Below are 18,884 nucleotides of genomic sequence, written 5' to 3' on the forward strand. Positions count from 1 at the left end.
GGGCTAGTGAAGTATAAGCTCAAGACTTTTCACTGAAGAACCCTTTTGGAGGTCAGCTGCTCCAACGCCCTGCCTCCAGGCACTTGATCTGTTCCGTGCAGATGGATATCTATCTAGTGTTCAAAGTTGTCATAGGCATGAAGTGCAATAACTCTGCTTAACCCACTCTCGGGCTAACACACCTTTGGTTTTTTCTGGCATTCAACTCAATTTACCCTTCATACAAGTAAACCTGGCTGGCCTTGAGTCAGTCTTTCACGAACTAGAGAACAAAGAGACGACAAGGGTTGCAACATGGTCATCCCCTAAACCTTCTTTTTCATGATCCTAATTGGAAAATCATTCCTCTCTCATCTATAGTTCCTACTTGTGTTTTCGATTGATGTATATCCGATTTGTATTTTTGAACCACAGTTTGTTATTGAGCATGTTGGTCTTTTGGAGTGGAAAACCCTTCTGCACCATTTGATTTAAGAAACAGTCATTCCTTTAAGTGGATGCCCAAGAAATAGGTGGGATATTTTTCAGTTAGGCTAGATAATGAAGTCAGCTCGGAATCTAGGCTTTTTTTTAATGGTATTTGTTAAGCACTTACTATGTGTCAGGTATTGTTTTAAGTGCTGGGGCAGATACGAGGTAATCAGATTGGACACAGTCCATGTTCTACATGAGGCTCACAGTCTTAATTCCCATTTTACAGATGAAGTAACTGAGGCATAGAGAAATTAAGGGACTCTCTCAAGGTCACACATCAGACAAGTAGAAGAGCTGGGATTAGAACCCAGGTCCTTCTGACTCCAAGGCCCGTGCTTTAAACATCAACAATGCTGCTTCTCACGCTGTTATGGTCCCGCCCAAAATTCTGAATTCCAGTGAAGTTGGGGTGGAATTTCTAGTACTTGATGCTGGTTGGTGAATGTCTGAATAGGGATTTCATGCCATTGAATTAAGAGATTCCTTTGCAAAATATACTTCCTGGAAAAAGAACTGATATTTGTCACCTTAAAACAGCTGGAAGGTTTTCTCCCATCTCTGAAATCCAAAGGGAGAGCATGAAAATGTCTCATTCCTGCAGAAGTCTGGAGTTTTCATCTTTGTTCTTGCAGAAGTAAATAGGAGGTGGCAATCATTTAGCAAAGTGTGGGAACTCTCCTCAGAAGATTCCTAATTACAGGACTTGGTGGCGAAGTTTCTGTTGCCACACCAGTTGTTATATGCATTAGTCATCTTCAACCAGGTGGGCCATTATTCTGACTTCCTCCTGCTCCCTGATGTATTTTCAAAATCAAGAAGCATCCAGAAATGGCAGGATTTGAAAACAATTGCCCCTTGAAAGTAGTCTTGGGATTCTATGTTAGATCCTGCTTAACCTATTGAGATATGGTCTCACAAGCTGCGTACCATCTGTCTAAAGCTTCGAAAAACCTTGAGATTTGAATTTTCAGAATGGCTAATGTGGTATAAGGGGAATTCTTCTCTCACTACCCTGATAACTCTAATTTGCAGCTGGAAAAAACTGAGAGCTGATTAACCGAAATCACGGTGTAACTTTCCAATCTGATCCAGAGAGAAGATCAGAATCTAGGACCCCAATTTCCTAAATTGGGTACCTTCCTTGTCGAAAACCTGTGCCTCAAAAACTGACTGCTTAACTTACAAAAGTACCTGTGATGCTGTTATACACATCGAGTGGAGACTGAGTCTTCCACAAAGTGTCCGAGACCTTTTCAAAATTTTCAGTAGCTTTATGCATGTTCACATAAAAACGTCATTACCTCCTGAAACTACAAAGTGATGTGGCCATCCTACATGAGAAATAATGCTCTTCTTCATTAAACTCTATGTGAAATTACAGCCTTACCCTTCAGAATATCAAAATGAAAATTATTTACTTTTCATGTGAGAATAGTATTGGGAGGTGCTGGTTTTAAAATAATCTAATGTTGTTGCTTCTATTTGCCCTTTCAAGAAAGAAAGAAAGACAGAAAAAAGAACATATGAATTCCACTCATGTCTTTTAGTTACTCCTTTGCAGGAAATAATGCTTGCACTAATGTAACAGGAATGCAGAATCTGACTCACACCATGTATCTGCAGAAGTGACTAATTGGCCAAGAAACACCATTAATTTTTATCCAACAAATCAGGAAGTTTAATTGGTTTCGGCAGTATTTTTGTTTAGCTGAAGGCCAAATTCTATCTTGAAATTATTTCAATGGACTTGAAGACATAATTTGGCACTAAACTGTTATTCGGCTATCTTTCAGAGGTATTTATGTGGCTTCTGGAAATTTGTCTGGTACTAGAGAGAGGTTTTTTGTGTTTTTCTGTACCTCCAACTACTCCAGAGGGTTGGAAAGTTATCTCACCTGGAGTGTTTGAACAGACACTAAGAAAAGGTTAAGATATGTGTCCTTTCCTTTGCTAATCTAAAGTGGATTAACCCCCCTCTCACACAAAGCCTTGGAATCGAGGGATGAGAAATTCTGTCCCAAGCCGCATGGCCTAGTGGGTAGAGCTTGAGTATGGGAGTCAGAGGACCTGGGTTTTAATCTTGGCTTCCCCACTTGTCTGCTGTGTGACCTTGGGCAAGTCAGTTCACTTATCTGTGCCTCAGTTACCTCATCTACAAAATGGGGGTTGACTGTGAGCCCCATGAGGGACATGGACTGTGTCCAACCTGATTAGCTTGACTACCCCAGTGCTTAGTACAGTGCCTGTCATAATAATAATAATAATGTTGGTATTTGTTAAGCACTTACTATGTGCAGAGCACTGTTCTAAGCACTGGGGTAGATACAGGGTAATCGTCATAGAGTAAGTGCTTAACAAAAACCTTTTAAAAAAAAAAGCAAGCTCTTGACTGATGCATCTAGTAGACTCCTTAAAATAATAAAGATTGTAGTATTTATTAAGTGTTTACCTATACACTAAACACTGGGGTAGATACAGAATAATCAGGTCTGACACCATCCAGTCCCTCATGGACCTCACAGTCTAAGTAAGAAGATGACCAGCAACATGGCCTAGGAGAAAGAGCCTGGGCCTGGGAGTCAGAGGACCTGAGTTCTATTCCTAGCTCCTCCACTTGTCTCCTGTGTGACCTTGGGGAAGTCACATAACTTCTCTGTACCTGTTAACTCATTTGTAAAATGAGGATTAAGACTGTGAGGCCCATGTGGGACATGCACTGTATCCAAAGTGATTATCTTGTTTTACTGTCTGTCTCCCCCTTTTAGACTGTGAGCCCGCTGTTGGGCAGAGATTGTCTCTGTTGTCAAATTGTACATTCCAAGAGCTTAGTACAGTGTTCTGCACACAGTAAGCGCAATAAATATGACTGACTGAATGAATGAATCTTATATCTAGCTTAGTGCATAGTACAGTCCCTGGCACATAGTAAGCTCTTAACAAATGCCATTTATTAAAAAAAAAACCAAATAGGTATAGAATCCCCATTTTGCAGATGAGGAAATTTCTCAGAGAAGTTAAGTGACTTGCCAAGATCACTTGGTAGACAAGAGGCAGATCCGGGATTTGAACCCAGGTCCTCTGACTCCCGGGCCTGCGCTTTTCACACTAGGCAGCACGACTCCTCCCAAGACTTCTCCCAATTCAGAGGTTGGAATTCTTGATTTTAACTGCTGAATTTAGGCAGAGCCGTGTTTATAATAATTTCCTCAGGCTTTGTTTTTATTACGGCAAATCGCCAAGGAGAATGTGATTTGAGTGCAGTGGCAAAAGGCACAACCATCTCTTCCAGGCAGTTAAAAAACGATGCCATTTCAAGACTGACAAGTTCTTAATTTGAATGCAGAGGGCCTAAATTTCATCTGGTCCAGAAGAAAAGTGAAATACCAGCAAGTAACAAGAGATTTGTGTGCCGCCTTGCTTACTTTTTTTATAGAAAATATAAAGGTCAGCAGATTCTAGACAGAAGGTCATCATAGGAAAAAAGAAAACATGTCAGAGGGTTTCATAATTCAGATGGCAGAGTGAACTTCAGGGGGCTACACTGGGCCCCACTGAAAGCAAATTGAGCCTGTTGGTGAGGTACCTTCATTTCGTCGAGGAAATTTTTAAGTTTATTTGTTCATCCTGCATTGACAGAAAAAATAGGAAAGGAAGTGAAAGAGCAGGCAAATTGATTTCTCCCCCTTTTATTAATGGTGGGTGGAATTTATGTTTTCTCAATGCAGATACTTAATGTGGTTTTTATCATCAATTTTGATGACTTTTCCCCCTAATTTCACTCCCCTTCTCTTCACTCTAGCCCTTCTCTGAACCTTCTTTATTAGGAAGAACAAAAAAGATTTGAAAGATTCAGTAAGGTCATATCTTTCTGCCCAGCCCATGGTGGGTAATGAAGGCATTACAGAAAGTACATTCCCATAAATGATTAAAGAGGGAAGGAAGCCCACAGATTATGATTTATAAAAGTGGAGCCACTCAAGGATTGCAAGCCAATAGGTCCCTCCTCGTAACAGCTCACCCCCACTCTGTGTGATCCCCATGCAGCATACCTGCAAGGAGGAAGGGAAAAGGGAAAATCAAGGTGAATGGCATTCTAAGGCCAGAGGTCACATGGCCATGCTGTTACAGCTTTCTTGCATCATACTTATTCACAGTGTATTGCGAGAATTCTGTGGTCCCATTCGTACTTTGTAAACGCATCCTTCATCCACCCTGTGAGAGCAGTGAGAGGCTTGAAATATCACCATCCTTCTCCTCTGGTAGCTGAAAACACATTTCACACCCCGCATGGCCTCACACTAGTGCAGATTTATTCTAAATGGCTTTGCTGGTCATGAACGAACATAAACACTGTTTTGAAGGAATGTTCCATTTTCCGTGAGCTATTTACTGCAGCCTTGCAGATAGGGCTGATAGTAAAGATGGAGAGTTCTGTTTAATTTATTCCATTTGTAGGACAGGCAAGAAGGTGGGCTAGAATTTTTAAATTTTCTACCACTAAGGTGGCTCTCTAGTAAATGTATGCCAGTCTTCCCTCCCTCTCTCTCTCCAAGTATGTAATTTCACTTTATTCATGTATAGGAATTGGGTTGCATACTCCTGGTAACTGCTGCCCCAGTGTTTGAAGTGAATTGACTATGTGTGGCTGAGTTAGTGAGGCTGAATGACTCTTGGACACATAAAGAAACACTTCTAGATTTTCCCCACTGGTATCTGCGCTGCTTGGGGCGACAGAAGGGGTTGGTTGGGGGGGTGGGTGGAGGGGAACCTTACTAAAATTTGTATGTCACCTCCATGTTTAAGCTTAATTATCCAAAAACACTGTGATTCTGATTTCCTCATAGAGACTGACAGTTAAGAAAGTGTATCTAATTTCCTGCCAGCAATAAGTTTAATACTTCCTGAAATAGAAGAGATCATCAATTTTACATTGTGACCAGAAGTCACAGGGAGCTGGAATTTGGATGGAGGAACTGCTGTTTTTTAAATAAAAATGAAATGCAAAACTGCATAGGGGAATGGGATGTGTGTATGTATGTGTGTGTATGGGGACGTAAAGGGGAGAGAAGAGCTTAAGCTTCAGAATTGGCAAATGCCCACTCAACTCTCCCTCACTTTTTCTTAGTATAGCACCATGGCACACTATTAATATGTATGATCTGTATTTTGTTCTAAACATTATAAATCTACACAGAAGTCTTATGTTTGGGTTTCCCTTTATAGCTTTCATTCTTCTGCCTGGAATCATCTCATTCTGATCAGGAAACTTTTGCATAAAAATCACACTCAGTCCCCATTTCCATCCCATAAATATTAAAAAGAGGCTCTGGACTTGAGGACCTATAGGAAAGAGAGTTCGCTTTTTAATCAGGAGTGTTGAGTTCTGCTCCTTTTATTTGCGAGCCTAAAGGTAAATTGAAAATTGCCCTTTTAGTATGCTGTAGTAATGCCGGAGGGATTCAACTGTAATTGTAGAATACGTAGATGCTCTCAGTGTTTTGTGTAAGGAATATGCCCAAACTGTTACACTGCACTGGCTATCTGCAATTTATAAAGAGAGGATATTCAGTTGGTTTTTTAAAAAGCAAAACCCAAAATCCCACCTACAAATTTCACCATGAAAGGATCCTGATTAAAATGTTTTGCTTTGTTTTCATTTTTTTTACCAGCTAATGATAAAATGTGACTTCATCAGAATATATTTGGGTCATGCAGAACAAAACAAGGTTCTGGGAATTAACACACACACACAACCTTAATGCATTTGTTGGGACCTGTTCATTTGCTCTTTGTTATTTTTTTGTTCATTCTGTCGGCACGAGGAAGCAGCAATCATTTTTGTTCACATGGGAATGTGAAAGAGCTTGTGTGTTGACTCTGTGTTGGCTGTCTGCTCATTGTCCTGGTGCTGCTGTATTTCACCATGGGCAAGCAAATGCACCAATTAAGTGCTCTCTTTCTTGTTTCAGGAAGCCTACCCTACGAATATAAAATCGTGATTGCTGGAAATCATGAACTGACATTCGATAAGGAATTCATGGCAGATCTTGTTAAACAGGACTACTACCGTTTCCCCTCTGTGTCCAAATTGAAACCAGAGGACTTTGACAATGTTCAGTCACTCCTGACAAACAGTATTTACTTACAAGATTCGGAGGTTACGGTTAAAGGATTCCGAATATATGGGGCTCCATGGTAAGTCTTAATTTAAATTTGCTATTCCTTTGTTTATTGGCTTAGTGGAGGCAAGCTGCTACCAGGGACTTTGGGGATTTAGGTGAGATGGGGCCTGGTTTATTGGTCTCCAGAACAGGACTGTGTTGAACCTTACTGTATCTTTCAATAAAACATGCGTTGTGGCACTCCAGTGAAACACAGACTCCATTGTTTTAATTGTTACTAGTAAAGTAGTAGAGATTTTTTGTGTAAAGATCAACATGATTGGGTTGTACTACTTTGTGTGTGGGGGGTGTGTGTGTGTGTGTGTGTGTGTGTGTGTGTGTGTGTGTGTGTAGAGAGGGAGGGAGAGACAGAGAAAGAAAGCATGCATGTGAGAGAAGGCGTGCACGCCCAGGTGAGTGAAAGGATGGGTGGGGGGTGAAATATGCACAGAGAAGGGGCCCTGATAAATTGATGTGATCCGTATCCATTAAGTCTGTTGTTTGGTCTGGTGAATGGCCATTACCCTTTCATGTGGATCCTGCCACAGTCCTGTGTGATTAATTTTAGCTATAGATAGCTTTTGCTAGAACATCTTTAAGGGATTTTTGAAAGTATAATATGCCGTGCTTTCTCCGAGTCATATATTATGTCATCTGAGGACTGATGCTGAAGTGAATCCCTGGTTGAAGCATTTCCCCCATCCTGTTAGGTACAGCTGTGGTTGCAGGGTGGGTGAAGGAGGCTCTGAAAGAGATAGAGAAAGGTTCTGTGCGTACACAGATTCCTAGGCTCAGGAGTTGGCCTGGGTTATTTTGGGCCTGATATTGGGCTTGGGAATCTTCACTATCTTCCTGGAACTAGCCAGTCCAAGGTCACCATCTGGAATTGTCTGAAACTCCACTGACTTGGAGGGGAAATGGAAGGAGGTTGGAGAAGATGGGTCATTTGTTCCATCAGTCATTCGTCAGTGTTCAGTGCTGTTGACATTACTTAGCCCTAGAGCATGGCAAGTTCCATTAATTCTGGTTTCATGGCAACATCCTCAGTGGGGGAGGTTGGCCTGGTAGTGGATAGGAGGGAGGGCACTAGCTCAAACGGTGTCGAGCCCTCCACAACCTCACCTGGCTGTAACGTGAGCCAAAAATAACTCTGGAAGGAATGGGATGGAAGCACTTAGTGAGTCATGTAACTGGAGCACTGAGGCCCTTTCTGGACTGTGTTTGCAGTAGTTACCCCAGACACCTCACCCCCATTACGCTTTTGATTTTGTGTTCCCAGTTGTCTTTACCCTGGGCAGGAGCTAGCTGGAGCTCAAGGACATTAGTGGCCATTAAAGATCGTGAGCCACTGCAGTGCTCGTCCTTTGGTTTCCGTTCTATTTGAGGACGTCTTCAGAAATCCTGGGTGCATTTCGTGCAACAGAAGTCCCCGGCTTTCTCTGGTCTCCCGGTGCCTGTGGATGGGGACTGATGGCAGAGTTACCCTTTCCCTCTGGTGAAGAAAGATATCACCTCTTCCTATCTCTTGGTAGTATCATCCTTGTGCTTCCACTTTCTCTTCTTAGCTTCCATTGAAAATCATATTAATATTTGATTTAACAGACCAAAAGCAGTAATGGTTTTAATTCAGTTCAAGAAAACCTCCTGAAGAAATGTCACAGAGAGTGTTTGGTGGATTGTTTTAAGTTGCCACACATAATTTATTGTAAAGGATGTGGCCTGAGAAGGCTAGAGTAATGTAGACTAAGACAGGAGGGGCTCTGAGAGCCCAGGAATGCCAGCTGTAGGGATTACAAAGGCTAACGGTTTCTTCCGTTGTCTGCGAGCCTGGGAGTGGAGTCTGACGCTTTCCATTTGCAGGCACCCTCTCCAATTAATTTAGGACCGACAGCTAAACCAGATTAAGGTCATTACCACTGGAAAAATGACCAAGGAAAGTTTGCAGGATTATTATAATTATTGTTCCTAAGGACCCAGACATCATGTCATGTTTGCAATACTCGAGTTGTTATTGTTCTGGTTTTTTTTATTATTAGGATTCTGCTTGGAACCCATGAAATCACTTGAGTCCCCTTTCTGCACATCATTTACACTTTACATTGCATAGTAAGGCATGAGAAGATGCATAGGGTGGAATAGGATATTAGAGAGAGAGGAATTGAGATGGGAGTCAGAAAGAACAGATGTCCCCAAGTAAACCTTTCTCACGAACCATGAACTACTGAAATCTTACTACCAAATACCTTGGCTCTTTAACCCTTTGGTGCCAGTGATAGGGATTTCTTGGTATTTTCACACAACGAAGAACCCACGATTTGGGAGGGAGGAAATTTGAGCCCCAACTCAACTTGACTAATATAGGTCCCAATGGGGTGGTATTGGGAAACATCTGTATTCTCAGGACTATTTCTTAGCCAGAAAAACTGATTCTGGTATACGGGAGACCATGACAGTATTAATACTTTTAAATAGAGTCTCATGGAATTTGAGTTTGCATTGCAAGTAGCAAAGTGCATTATTAACAGCCCTCCTCCCTGCAATTGGAGATTGCGCTGTAATCATTAGAACAAATTCCCTCATGGCTGCTCTTGTTTTCATTGAATCTGCCTAGAAAAATGCGAACATTGAAGTCTAAGAAGTTGGCAGTATTACATGAAAATCTTCAGATGATCAAAAAAAAAAAAGGGATTGAGAAGAGAACTTCACTGGAGGGAGACGAGGGCTTTGGGGATTTGATAATTACTCTTTGGTGTTATGCAGGCATCCCTAGAGCCTTTCTCTCTCCGTCACCATTCTGTCTGCTCCTATCCGGCTGAAACAGATGGAGAAAAGTTGGGGTGATATGAACTTGAGGGCCCCCTTCCTCCAGACAAATTTCTAAGCCAGTCGAGCCAGGTGACTTGTGATTATTCCTTCTCTTAGAGATCTCAAGGCTACCTTGGTAGATTATTCTTATTCTCAGCCATCTCCCCTGAAATTCTGTCCCAGGTAAGTGAAAGTGGAGGAATCCAAGCCTCAAATGAGTTAAGCTGGTGAGTTTGATTTATGTTCATTTCTGAGACCATTTCCAGAGGGAAAGTCTCCATTTGCTGATACAGCTAGTGGTTTTAATTTAAAAAGAGAGATCAAACTAAAAATAACAGCTGTGATACTGAGGTTTCAAGCCTGTCAGAGGTTTCTAGGAAATAATTGCTATCAGACTGGGAAAATAGCTATAACTCATCTATTTAGAAAATGTAAATTGCAACTCAGTGTAGCTACAGGAAAGAAATATCAGTCCATATTCATTACACGTTTATTACTCATAGTACATCTGAAAGCTTTCTAAAGACCTGGGAGAATTCAAGGAGGGTTTACTCACTTCAAATTTAGTAGAATTTCTATATGGAAAATAACTTACAACACACAAGAGCGTTCATGTGTATTTGCAATTGGAGTGTGCAGTGGTGCATATCAATGGTCTCTGAGGTACAAAAGATTTGAATTTTGTGTGATGGGTCTGGGAGCATTAAATGGTCTGAACCGTGGCGAAGTTGTAAGTGGAATGTCAACCCCTGGAAAAGTGAAAATATTGTCCTCCAAACAAACTAGCCATGTTGAATGTTTCCTGCTGAACATTTCTCTCTGAGAGGTTGGCACATTGGAGTAGTGATTGCCATGTTTACTTCTTTGTGTTCCTCTGTGTCACCAGAAGAAAGCACCATAAAATTTGCTTTGGAGTTTATAGTCCAAAAACAGATCACTTTTCTCTTTTTCCTGAAGCAGGCTTCTTTAACTTCTTTGGGAAAAATGAGGAAGGATTCTGATAGTTGAGCATCCAAGCCACTTGCATCTCCTGCTTTTTACAGATGACTGTTTTAGGGTCCATCAATCAATGATATTTACTGAGCTTTTACTGTGTGCAGAGCACTGTACTAAGTACTTGGGAGGGTTCAAAATAACGTAGTTTGTAGATGCATTCCCTGCCCACAAGGCTACAGGGGTAGACAGACATTAAAGTAAATTAGTGAAAGGGGAAATGGTAGAGCATAAAAATATTTACATAACTATTGTGGGGCTGGGATGAATATCAAAGTGTTTGTGTCCTTTTTTCATTAGGATCAGCAGCAAAAATAGGAAAGGAGAAATACAGAGGATAACTGAAATCCGTCAAATGCTCTGACTTGATAGTGGCTTTTGGGATGAAAGGAGTTTACATTATGTGTTGAATTGTTGTCTAGCTGTCGGTTAATCAATCAGTGGTATTTACTGAATGCTAAATGTGTGTGCAGAGCACTGTACTAAGCATGTGGAAGAGTCCAATATGAGAGTTGGTAGACCTATTTCCTGCCCACAATAAGCTTATATCCCAGAGAGGGAGGCAGACATCCATATAAATGAATAAATTATGGATATACACAGCATGGCGTAGTGGGAAGCAGCATGGCTTAGTGGATAGAGCATGAGCCTGGGAGTCAGAAGTATTTGTAAAATGAGGATTGAAACTGTGAACCCCATGTGGGACATGGACTGTATCCCACCTGATTTGCTTGTATCCACCCCAACACTTAGAACAGTGCCTGTCACATAGTCAGCGCTTAACAAATACCGTGATTATTATTACTACTATCATAATCTTGATTATTATGTGCTGTGGGGCTGAGATAGGGAGGATGGGGTACTGTCCACAGTGATGGGAAGGACAGGGTTTGGGTAGGAAGATAAGGAGCTCTGTTTTGAGCCTGTTAAGTTTGGGATGTCGGCAGGACATCCAGATAGAGATATCCTGAAGGCAGAAGGAAATGTGAGACTATAGACAAGGAGAGAGATCAGGGCTGGTGTTGAAGATTGGGGAATCATTTGCAGAGGGATGGTATTTTAGGCCTTGGGAGCAAAGGTTCTCCAGGGGAGTGGGTGTAGATCGAGAATAGAAGGGGGACCCAGAACTGATACTTGAGGGACCCTGCTCTACTATCAGAGGGTGGGAGACAATGGAGGAACCTGCAAAACAGATTGAGAAAGAGCAGTTAGAGAGACAGGAAGACCAAGAGAGGACAGTGTCAGTGAAGCCAAGTTTGGATAAAGTTTCAAGGCAAAGGGGGCAGTTTACAGTGTCTAAGGCAGCTGAGAGGTCTATGAGGATTAGGAGATCATAGAGGCTGTCAGATTTGTCGAGAAGAAGGTCATTAGTGAGGTTTTAGAGAGGGCTGATTCCATCACTTCCTTCATTGTTTCCAAGTGAAGGGGATGGAAACCAGAACGGAGGGCAGCATGAGCAAATGGGACGAGAGGAAGTAGAGACACCAGGTGTAAACAACTCTCTCAAGAAGTTTGGAGAGGAATGCTACAAGTCAAAACTCACCTATGCTGGGCAGCAGTGGCTTGGGAGAGAGTCTAGGGCGGAGACTCGAGTTTACTGTGTGGAAGGTGGCAGTGGTAAACCACTTCTGGATTTTTATCAAGAAAATTCAATGGATCCATTATTAGAATGATTGCAGATGGAGAGCTGGGCATTCTGGGAGACATGTGTCCATGGTGTTGCTGTGGGTCGGAAATAACTCGATGACGTAAGACTAGGACAGAGATGGGATGATAATCGAAGGGATCCATGGAGTCAAAGGAGAAGGGTTTTTTAGGGTAGAGGATACATGACCATATTTGAAATTGGTAGGGAAAAAACTTATGGAAATTAGGAGATTGAAAATGGTGGTGAAGAAGAGGAGAAGGGGCAAGTGTTTTTAATAAGATATGAAGGGATGGGATCAGAAGCACTGGTGGAGGGAGTAGATTTTGAGAGACTGCGAGAGCTCTCTTAAGATACTGCAGGGTATATAGGAAAAGTTGGAGGGGGGAATTGGAGAGGAACTGGGGAGATTCAATTTTATTGATGAAGCATGTGGCTGGGTCATTAGGAGAAAGAGAAGGTGGGGGTTGGGGAAAAGTAGGCTTAAGGAGGGAGTTAAATGTCTGGAGCAGCTGGTGGGAGTATGAGAGTGAATTAGGAAGGAAAAGTATTATTGTTGGGCAGAGGAGAGGGCTGAATTGAAGCAGGTAAGAATTGATATAAGGTGGACAAGGTCAGACGGATGTCTGGGTTTCTGCCAACAGTTCTCTACAGCTCAAGAACAGAAGCAGAGGAAGTGTACTGTGGATGTGATCCAGACTTGTGGGTTAGTGGTATGAGATTTATGGAGGGACAGAGGAGCAAGTGAGTTGAGTTCAGGGGAGAGGGTGGTGTTGAGGGTGTCAGTAGGTAGTTTAGGAAAACCCACACCCTCTAGATAGGAAAAATGGTATTGTTCATCAATACCTTGAGTCTTGTTCTTTGAACAGATACAAAAAGAACATTCCCTGTTCTGTTGTTAAACATTAGTGGATTTTTCCAGTGTCCAGAAATTGGATCTATATGGATCCCCTTTTCACATCAGCAAAATCCTAGTTTAAATTTTGTCCATTTTAGTCACTCTGAAGGACGTGTTTTAACTTCTACAGCTGTACATATCGAGTTGGTTTTATTAACCATGAAATGGCTAAAAGAAGTGGGAAAGACCAATATAAAATCCAGAGGTTTCATTTCAAAATGAAACAGAGACTTTTCTCCTTCCCTGTCCCCTGCCTTGTCTTTTATTTTATGGGATTTTATTTCGTTGGGTTCACTCACTTAGCATTCGCTTGTATGCATTTTTTCATAATAGGATATTGCCTTCGCTGCATTTATAATTATGTTTTAGTACAAATAGCTGTAAGGTTGTTAGTGTTTCCTTGTTCTGATCAGTGCTTTCATACTTTGTTTACCCTGTCAAAAGAACGTCAGATTTTTTTTTTCTAATTATAAGTTTTGTAATGCATCATGGATTTTGCTGACAGTCTTCAAGTTCTTGAAATAGCAAGCAAATTAACAGCAGATATTGAGTGTGAGGATTAGAAAACCAATTGGAACTCAGATGATGGGATTCAGATATTGTGATGGGGGACAGGCTCATTTCTTTTCATAGTTTCACTTTGTAATTAATTTGGGCCCAAACAAATCTAAAAGAAAAAACAAATTTCCATGTACAGCAAAAAAAAATCCTTCCTCCTAGCTATTAACACTAAAGAGAATAGAAGGGAGAGGAAAATAAACATGGGTTCCCTACCACATTTTCAGGAACTCAGCATTTATCCAGTGAGAGGAGTCAGCAGTTCAGAAGGTGCTGGCAGGAGTAAGGTCTTCTGTCTCCACATTAATCCAGTGCACGCTTTGCTATCACATTGTTGTGTTTAAAGCCACAGGCTCCCATTTCATTTGTCTTGGCACTCCTCCTGGAATTCTCTTCCTAGGAATACCAGGCTTTATTCCCCAGGTCTAGAGTTGCACAGTTGTGTTTACATTATTGCTTCTTCAGGATGTCACTTACTCCTTGAAATCCCTAAGACAGCTCCTTCTGACCCAACAATTGGCCTTTGGGTCTAAAAAAGTGGAAACAACCCAGCTTTTCAGTTTCATATTCATTGTTTCCTCCCTTCTGTCGATATTGTATCAGTCCCTGCCATTTTAGAAACCTGCCTGCTACAGGGAAACAGCAGACTAATCTTAACCCAGGGGCCATAATTCTGCTATTTATCGTCTTTGGAAGTAGCAGTCGCTCTGAGAGGGAATGAGAAGGAGATATTTGAGCAAGTCCTGTCATTTCCAATAATAATTATCTGTTTTATTGTAAAATATGCTTGTACAACTCAAGGTCTGACAGGAAAGAACACAATTGGAAATCAGATAAATGTTAATCACAGGTCCTCAGGCGTCCCAGTGGCATGGGAATACTTGTAGCTGTGAGGGGCAAATCGCCTCATCTCTTGATTCTTGGCAACTGAGGAGGAAGCAAATTAAGAAATTCATGGCTTCTGAAGGCGCTCCAGCCATGATGACTGAAGAGTGTATCTGATGAAGGCAGAGTTTATGTAGGTGGGGTGGGAGCATTGGAAATCAAAGAGCAGGGGAACAATTCCACAGTTCAAAAAGACAGGCTGAATCATCTTCAGTGTCTACGGCTTTTAAAATGAAAGTTCTGCTTAACATGCCTTAAAAAATTGGGTCTATTTTTGTTTCCTTCTATTTCCATAGGAGGTATAAATTCCTTTTTCATTTTCCATGCAACTTGTTGGTGTCTAGTAGGAGGTGACTTAGCAGTAGTAGTATATTGTAGTTCCTTATACTAGACATCCAGAAAATACAGAATAAAGTAGTGATATGATCCCTGTCCATAAGGGTGTTACACACTCCCGGGGAAGACAATAATAGTATTTTAAGGAGTAGTCAAAATAAACATTTACATGGATGTTTTTGGTGCCCTTCCACCTCCACGCTCCCCCCCCCCCCACCACCACACACAGACATCAACCTGCCTGCTTCTTCTCACACCTCAACTCCACTGATTTCCTGCTCTACCCCACCTTACTCATTCACCAACTTGGGCACATGTTTGATCTCAACATCTCTAGTCACTGTGAAATCTCAAATTTCACCAACTCTGAAATTCCATGCTCTACCACAGCCTTTTCACCTGCCTTCTGTCCTACACTTCCCATCCTACAAATCTGTCCTGTTCCCCACAGGGACCTCTGATCCCTTGATGCCCTCCAGTTTTCCCATCAGCATACCCCATTCCACTGACCTGGAATGCCCTCCCTCCTCACATCCACCAAACTAACTCTCTTCCCTCCTTCCCTCCTTCACATCCCCTACTGAGAGCTCACCTCCTCCAGGAGGCCTTCCCAGACTGAGCCCTTCCTTTCCCTCTGCTCCCTCCCTCTGCTCTTCCCCCTTCCCCTCCCCACAGCACTTGTGCATATTTGTATATATTATTTATTACTCTATTTATCCTGTTAATGATGTGTATATATCTATGATTGTATTTATCTTGATGGTATTGATGCCTGACTACTTGTTTTGTTTTGTTGTCTGTCTCCCCCGTTTAGACTGTGAGCCCGTTGTTGGGCAGGAACTGTCTCTATCTGTGCCTAATTGTACATTCCAAGTGCTTAGTACAGTGCTCTGCACATTGTAAGCGCTCAATAAATACGATTGAATGAATGAATACCCCATTTGATATACCCAACCTCCCTTCTCTTAAAGCATTAAGTCCACATTCTGACTCTGTCCTCTCTACTGAACTGTACTCCTTTGCACCCCTGTCCCTCCACTGATCTCGTACTACCAACCCACAGCCCGGGACCATCTCCATAGAACACTTCCTCTGCTCTTGTACTTGAGCTGTGGAGGGTTACTGATGGAAATCCAGATACCCGACTGACTTTGTTCACCTCAAATCTATTTTCACCTACTCTAACTTTGCCCTTCACTCCACCCAGCAAAACTTCTCCACCGCTATGTCTCCCATGACCATTGCTTGCTCCATCTGTTTCTGACTTTCAACTTCTTAAACTCTCTGCTCATCAGCCTCCACTATCTCTTGTCATCATTTTATTGACAAAATTGAAACCACGGTGTGAATTCCCTCAATCTCTTGTATACTTCTCCAGTCCCACCCACCTCCTTCCATCTCTTTCAGAAATCAACTCCCACTACGGGCACCTCCTACCCTATCCCTTCTTGTCTTGTATTATGCTATCGAGTCGTCTTCAACCCATAGCGACTCCACGGACACATCTCTCCCAGAATGTTCCTTCTCTATCTGCAATCATTCAGGTAGTGTATCCATAGAGTTTTCTTGGTAAAAGTTCAGAAGTGATTTACCATTTCCTCCTTCCGTGCAGTAAATTATCCCTTCATACCTTATTAAAACTCTCGGCCCCTCCTTTCTCCCCTCCCTGATCACTATCGTCAACTACTCACTTTTCAATGGCTCCTTCCTCATTCTTCCAAATATACCAATATGTCCACGGTTCTTAAAAAACAACAACCCTCCTTTGACCCTTCTGTCCCCTCTATTAATCTCTTCACCTTCTTTATACTAATCCTATTACACCTCCTCAAATGAGCTGCTCACAAATGCCAACTCCACTTCCTCTCCAGTAGAATACCTGCTCCAGGAAAGGGTCTTACTTTGGCTTCCCTGACACTCTCCTCTCCTGGTTCTCTCCCTATATCTCTGGCTGCTCCCCTCACTTTCTCTTGCTGGCTCTTTCTCTGCTTTCCACCTGCTAATTTTGGCGGTCTCTCAAGGTTGAGTTCTGAATCCCCTTTTATTCTCCACCTACACACACTTTCTTGGAGAGCTTAGTTCAGTGTTCTGCACACAGTAAGCGCTCAGTAAATACAATTGAACGAATTGAATGAATGAACTCAAATGCTCCCACATCTTCAACTATCACTTCCATGCAGATAACTCCCAAATCTATCTCTCCAGCTCCAAACTTTCTCCTTCTCTACAAACTTGCATTTCCTCTTACCTCCAGGACAGCTTTAGGATGTCTTTCTGACACCTCAAACTTATCACTTCAAAAACAGAACTTCCTCTTCTTCCCTCCCAAACTCTCTCTCCTCCCTGCTGACTTTCCCATCACTGTCGACACTACCACCATTCTCCCTGTGTGATAATCCCAAAATCTTGGCTTTATCCGTGACTCATCTCTCATTCAACCTACGTATTCAGTTAGTCACCATATCCAGTCAGTCTTACATTCACAACATTGCTAAAATCCATTCCTTCCTCCCTAACCAAACTGCTATGATGCTTGAACAAGCATTTATTTCTTGCCTCCTGAACTGCATCAACCTCTTCACTGACCTCCCTACTTCCAGCCTCTCTCCTCTGCAGTCCATTATTTTACTCTGCTGTCCAGATCATTTTCTTTACAAAACTGTTCTACACCCATCTCCCCTCTCCTCAAAATCCTTCAGTGGTTGCCCATCCATCTCCACATAGAAATTATTTACCATTCATTGCTTTTGAGGCACTCAATCAGCTTCCTCCTTCTTACCTAACCTCACACTTCTCCCACTAAAATCTAGCCCCCACACTTTGCTACTCTAATTCCAACTTTCATACTTTGCCTCGATCTCATTCTCTTGATGATGATGATGACGATGGCATTTGTTGAGCACTTACTATGTGCCAAGCACTTTTCTAAGTGCTGGGGGGGATACAAGGTAATCAGGCTGTCCCACGTGGGGCTCACAGTCTTAATCCCCATTTTACAGATGAGGTAACTGAGGCACGGAGAAGTTAAGTGACTTGCCCAAAGTCACACAGCTGACAAGTGGCGGAACTGGGATTAGAACCCATGACCTCTGACTCCCAAGCCCATGCTTTTTCCACTGAGCCATGCTGCTTCTCTAACCATTAACCCCTTACTCATAGCCTCCCTTCTGCCTGGAACTCCTTCTCCCCAACTTTATGTCTGACAGACCATCACTCTCCTCTTTTCAAAGCCCTACAAATATCATATTTCCTCCAGGAAATCTTTCTTGACTAGAAATCTTTCTTGACTAACCTCTCATCTCACCAACCTATTCGCTTAGACTTCTGCGTCACTTGTGGGCTTGGGTCCGTACTCCCTAATCACTTTGATATTTGCTTCACCTTCGCCTACATAATAATAATAATAATGTTGGTATTTGTTAAGCACTTACTAAGTGCAGAGCACTGTTTTAAGCGCTGGGGGAGATACAGGGTCACCAGGTTGTCCCACGTGGGGCTCACAGCTAATCCCCATTTTACAGATGAGGCAACTGAGGCACAGAGAAGTTAAGTGATTTGCCCACGGTCACACAGCTGACAAGTGTCAGAGTCGGGATTCTAACTCATGACCTCTCATTCATAGCACGTTCGCTTCCCCATCTGTAATTTATTCTAATATCTGTCTCCCCTTGAGGGCAGGGGTCATGTCTACTAACTCTCTCATAGTTTCCCAAGTGCTAAGTGTAGAGCTCTGCACAGAGTAAGAACTCAATAAATGCCATTGATCGATTAAAAATAATTGAACGAGCTTATGTAGGCGGAGCTGTGGTCTGTCAAATTTGGGAAGAGAGGGATATCAAGCTGGGGAAATTGGATCCTATAACCAGTGAGTCAACTCAGGCAGTACCTTCAGGTGACTGCAGCCCCTTAGGAAGTGCGCGTATGATACATATCACTACAGTGGATTTCTGTGCAGTCTAGACGATTTAAGTCCAAGTCAGTTCTTTCTTCAAAACAGCCAGCCCGACTGCCTGTTTCCCTTTCAATTTCTTATCTCCTATGAGAAACCCAGATTTCCTGTTGTTCAAACCATGGCCCCTTGTGAGTGGATGTCAAAGAGCTAAGGGTGGAATTTATGTATGCTCCAAAT

General features: G+C 42.3%; 1 protein-coding gene across 3 annotated transcripts in view; it reads left to right on the forward strand.

Moving 5' to 3' along the window:
* Window positions 1–18,884, forward strand: part of MPPED2 (metallophosphoesterase domain containing 2) — a 159,653-nt gene that overhangs the window by 73,408 nt on the left and 67,361 nt on the right. For all 3 annotated transcript variants that reach the window (XM_001505927.4, XM_029061546.2, XM_029061545.2), the window contains exon 4: window positions 6,444–6,669. In XM_001505927.4, coding sequence (XP_001505977.1) covers window positions 6,444–6,669 — 226 coding nt within the window. The remainder of the gene's footprint in view (window positions 1–6,443; window positions 6,670–18,884) is intronic.

This window comes from Ornithorhynchus anatinus, chromosome 3 (assembly GCF_004115215.2).
Source record: "Ornithorhynchus anatinus isolate Pmale09 chromosome 3, mOrnAna1.pri.v4, whole genome shotgun sequence".
Lineage (NCBI taxonomy): Eukaryota > Metazoa > Chordata > Mammalia > Monotremata > Ornithorhynchidae > Ornithorhynchus > Ornithorhynchus anatinus.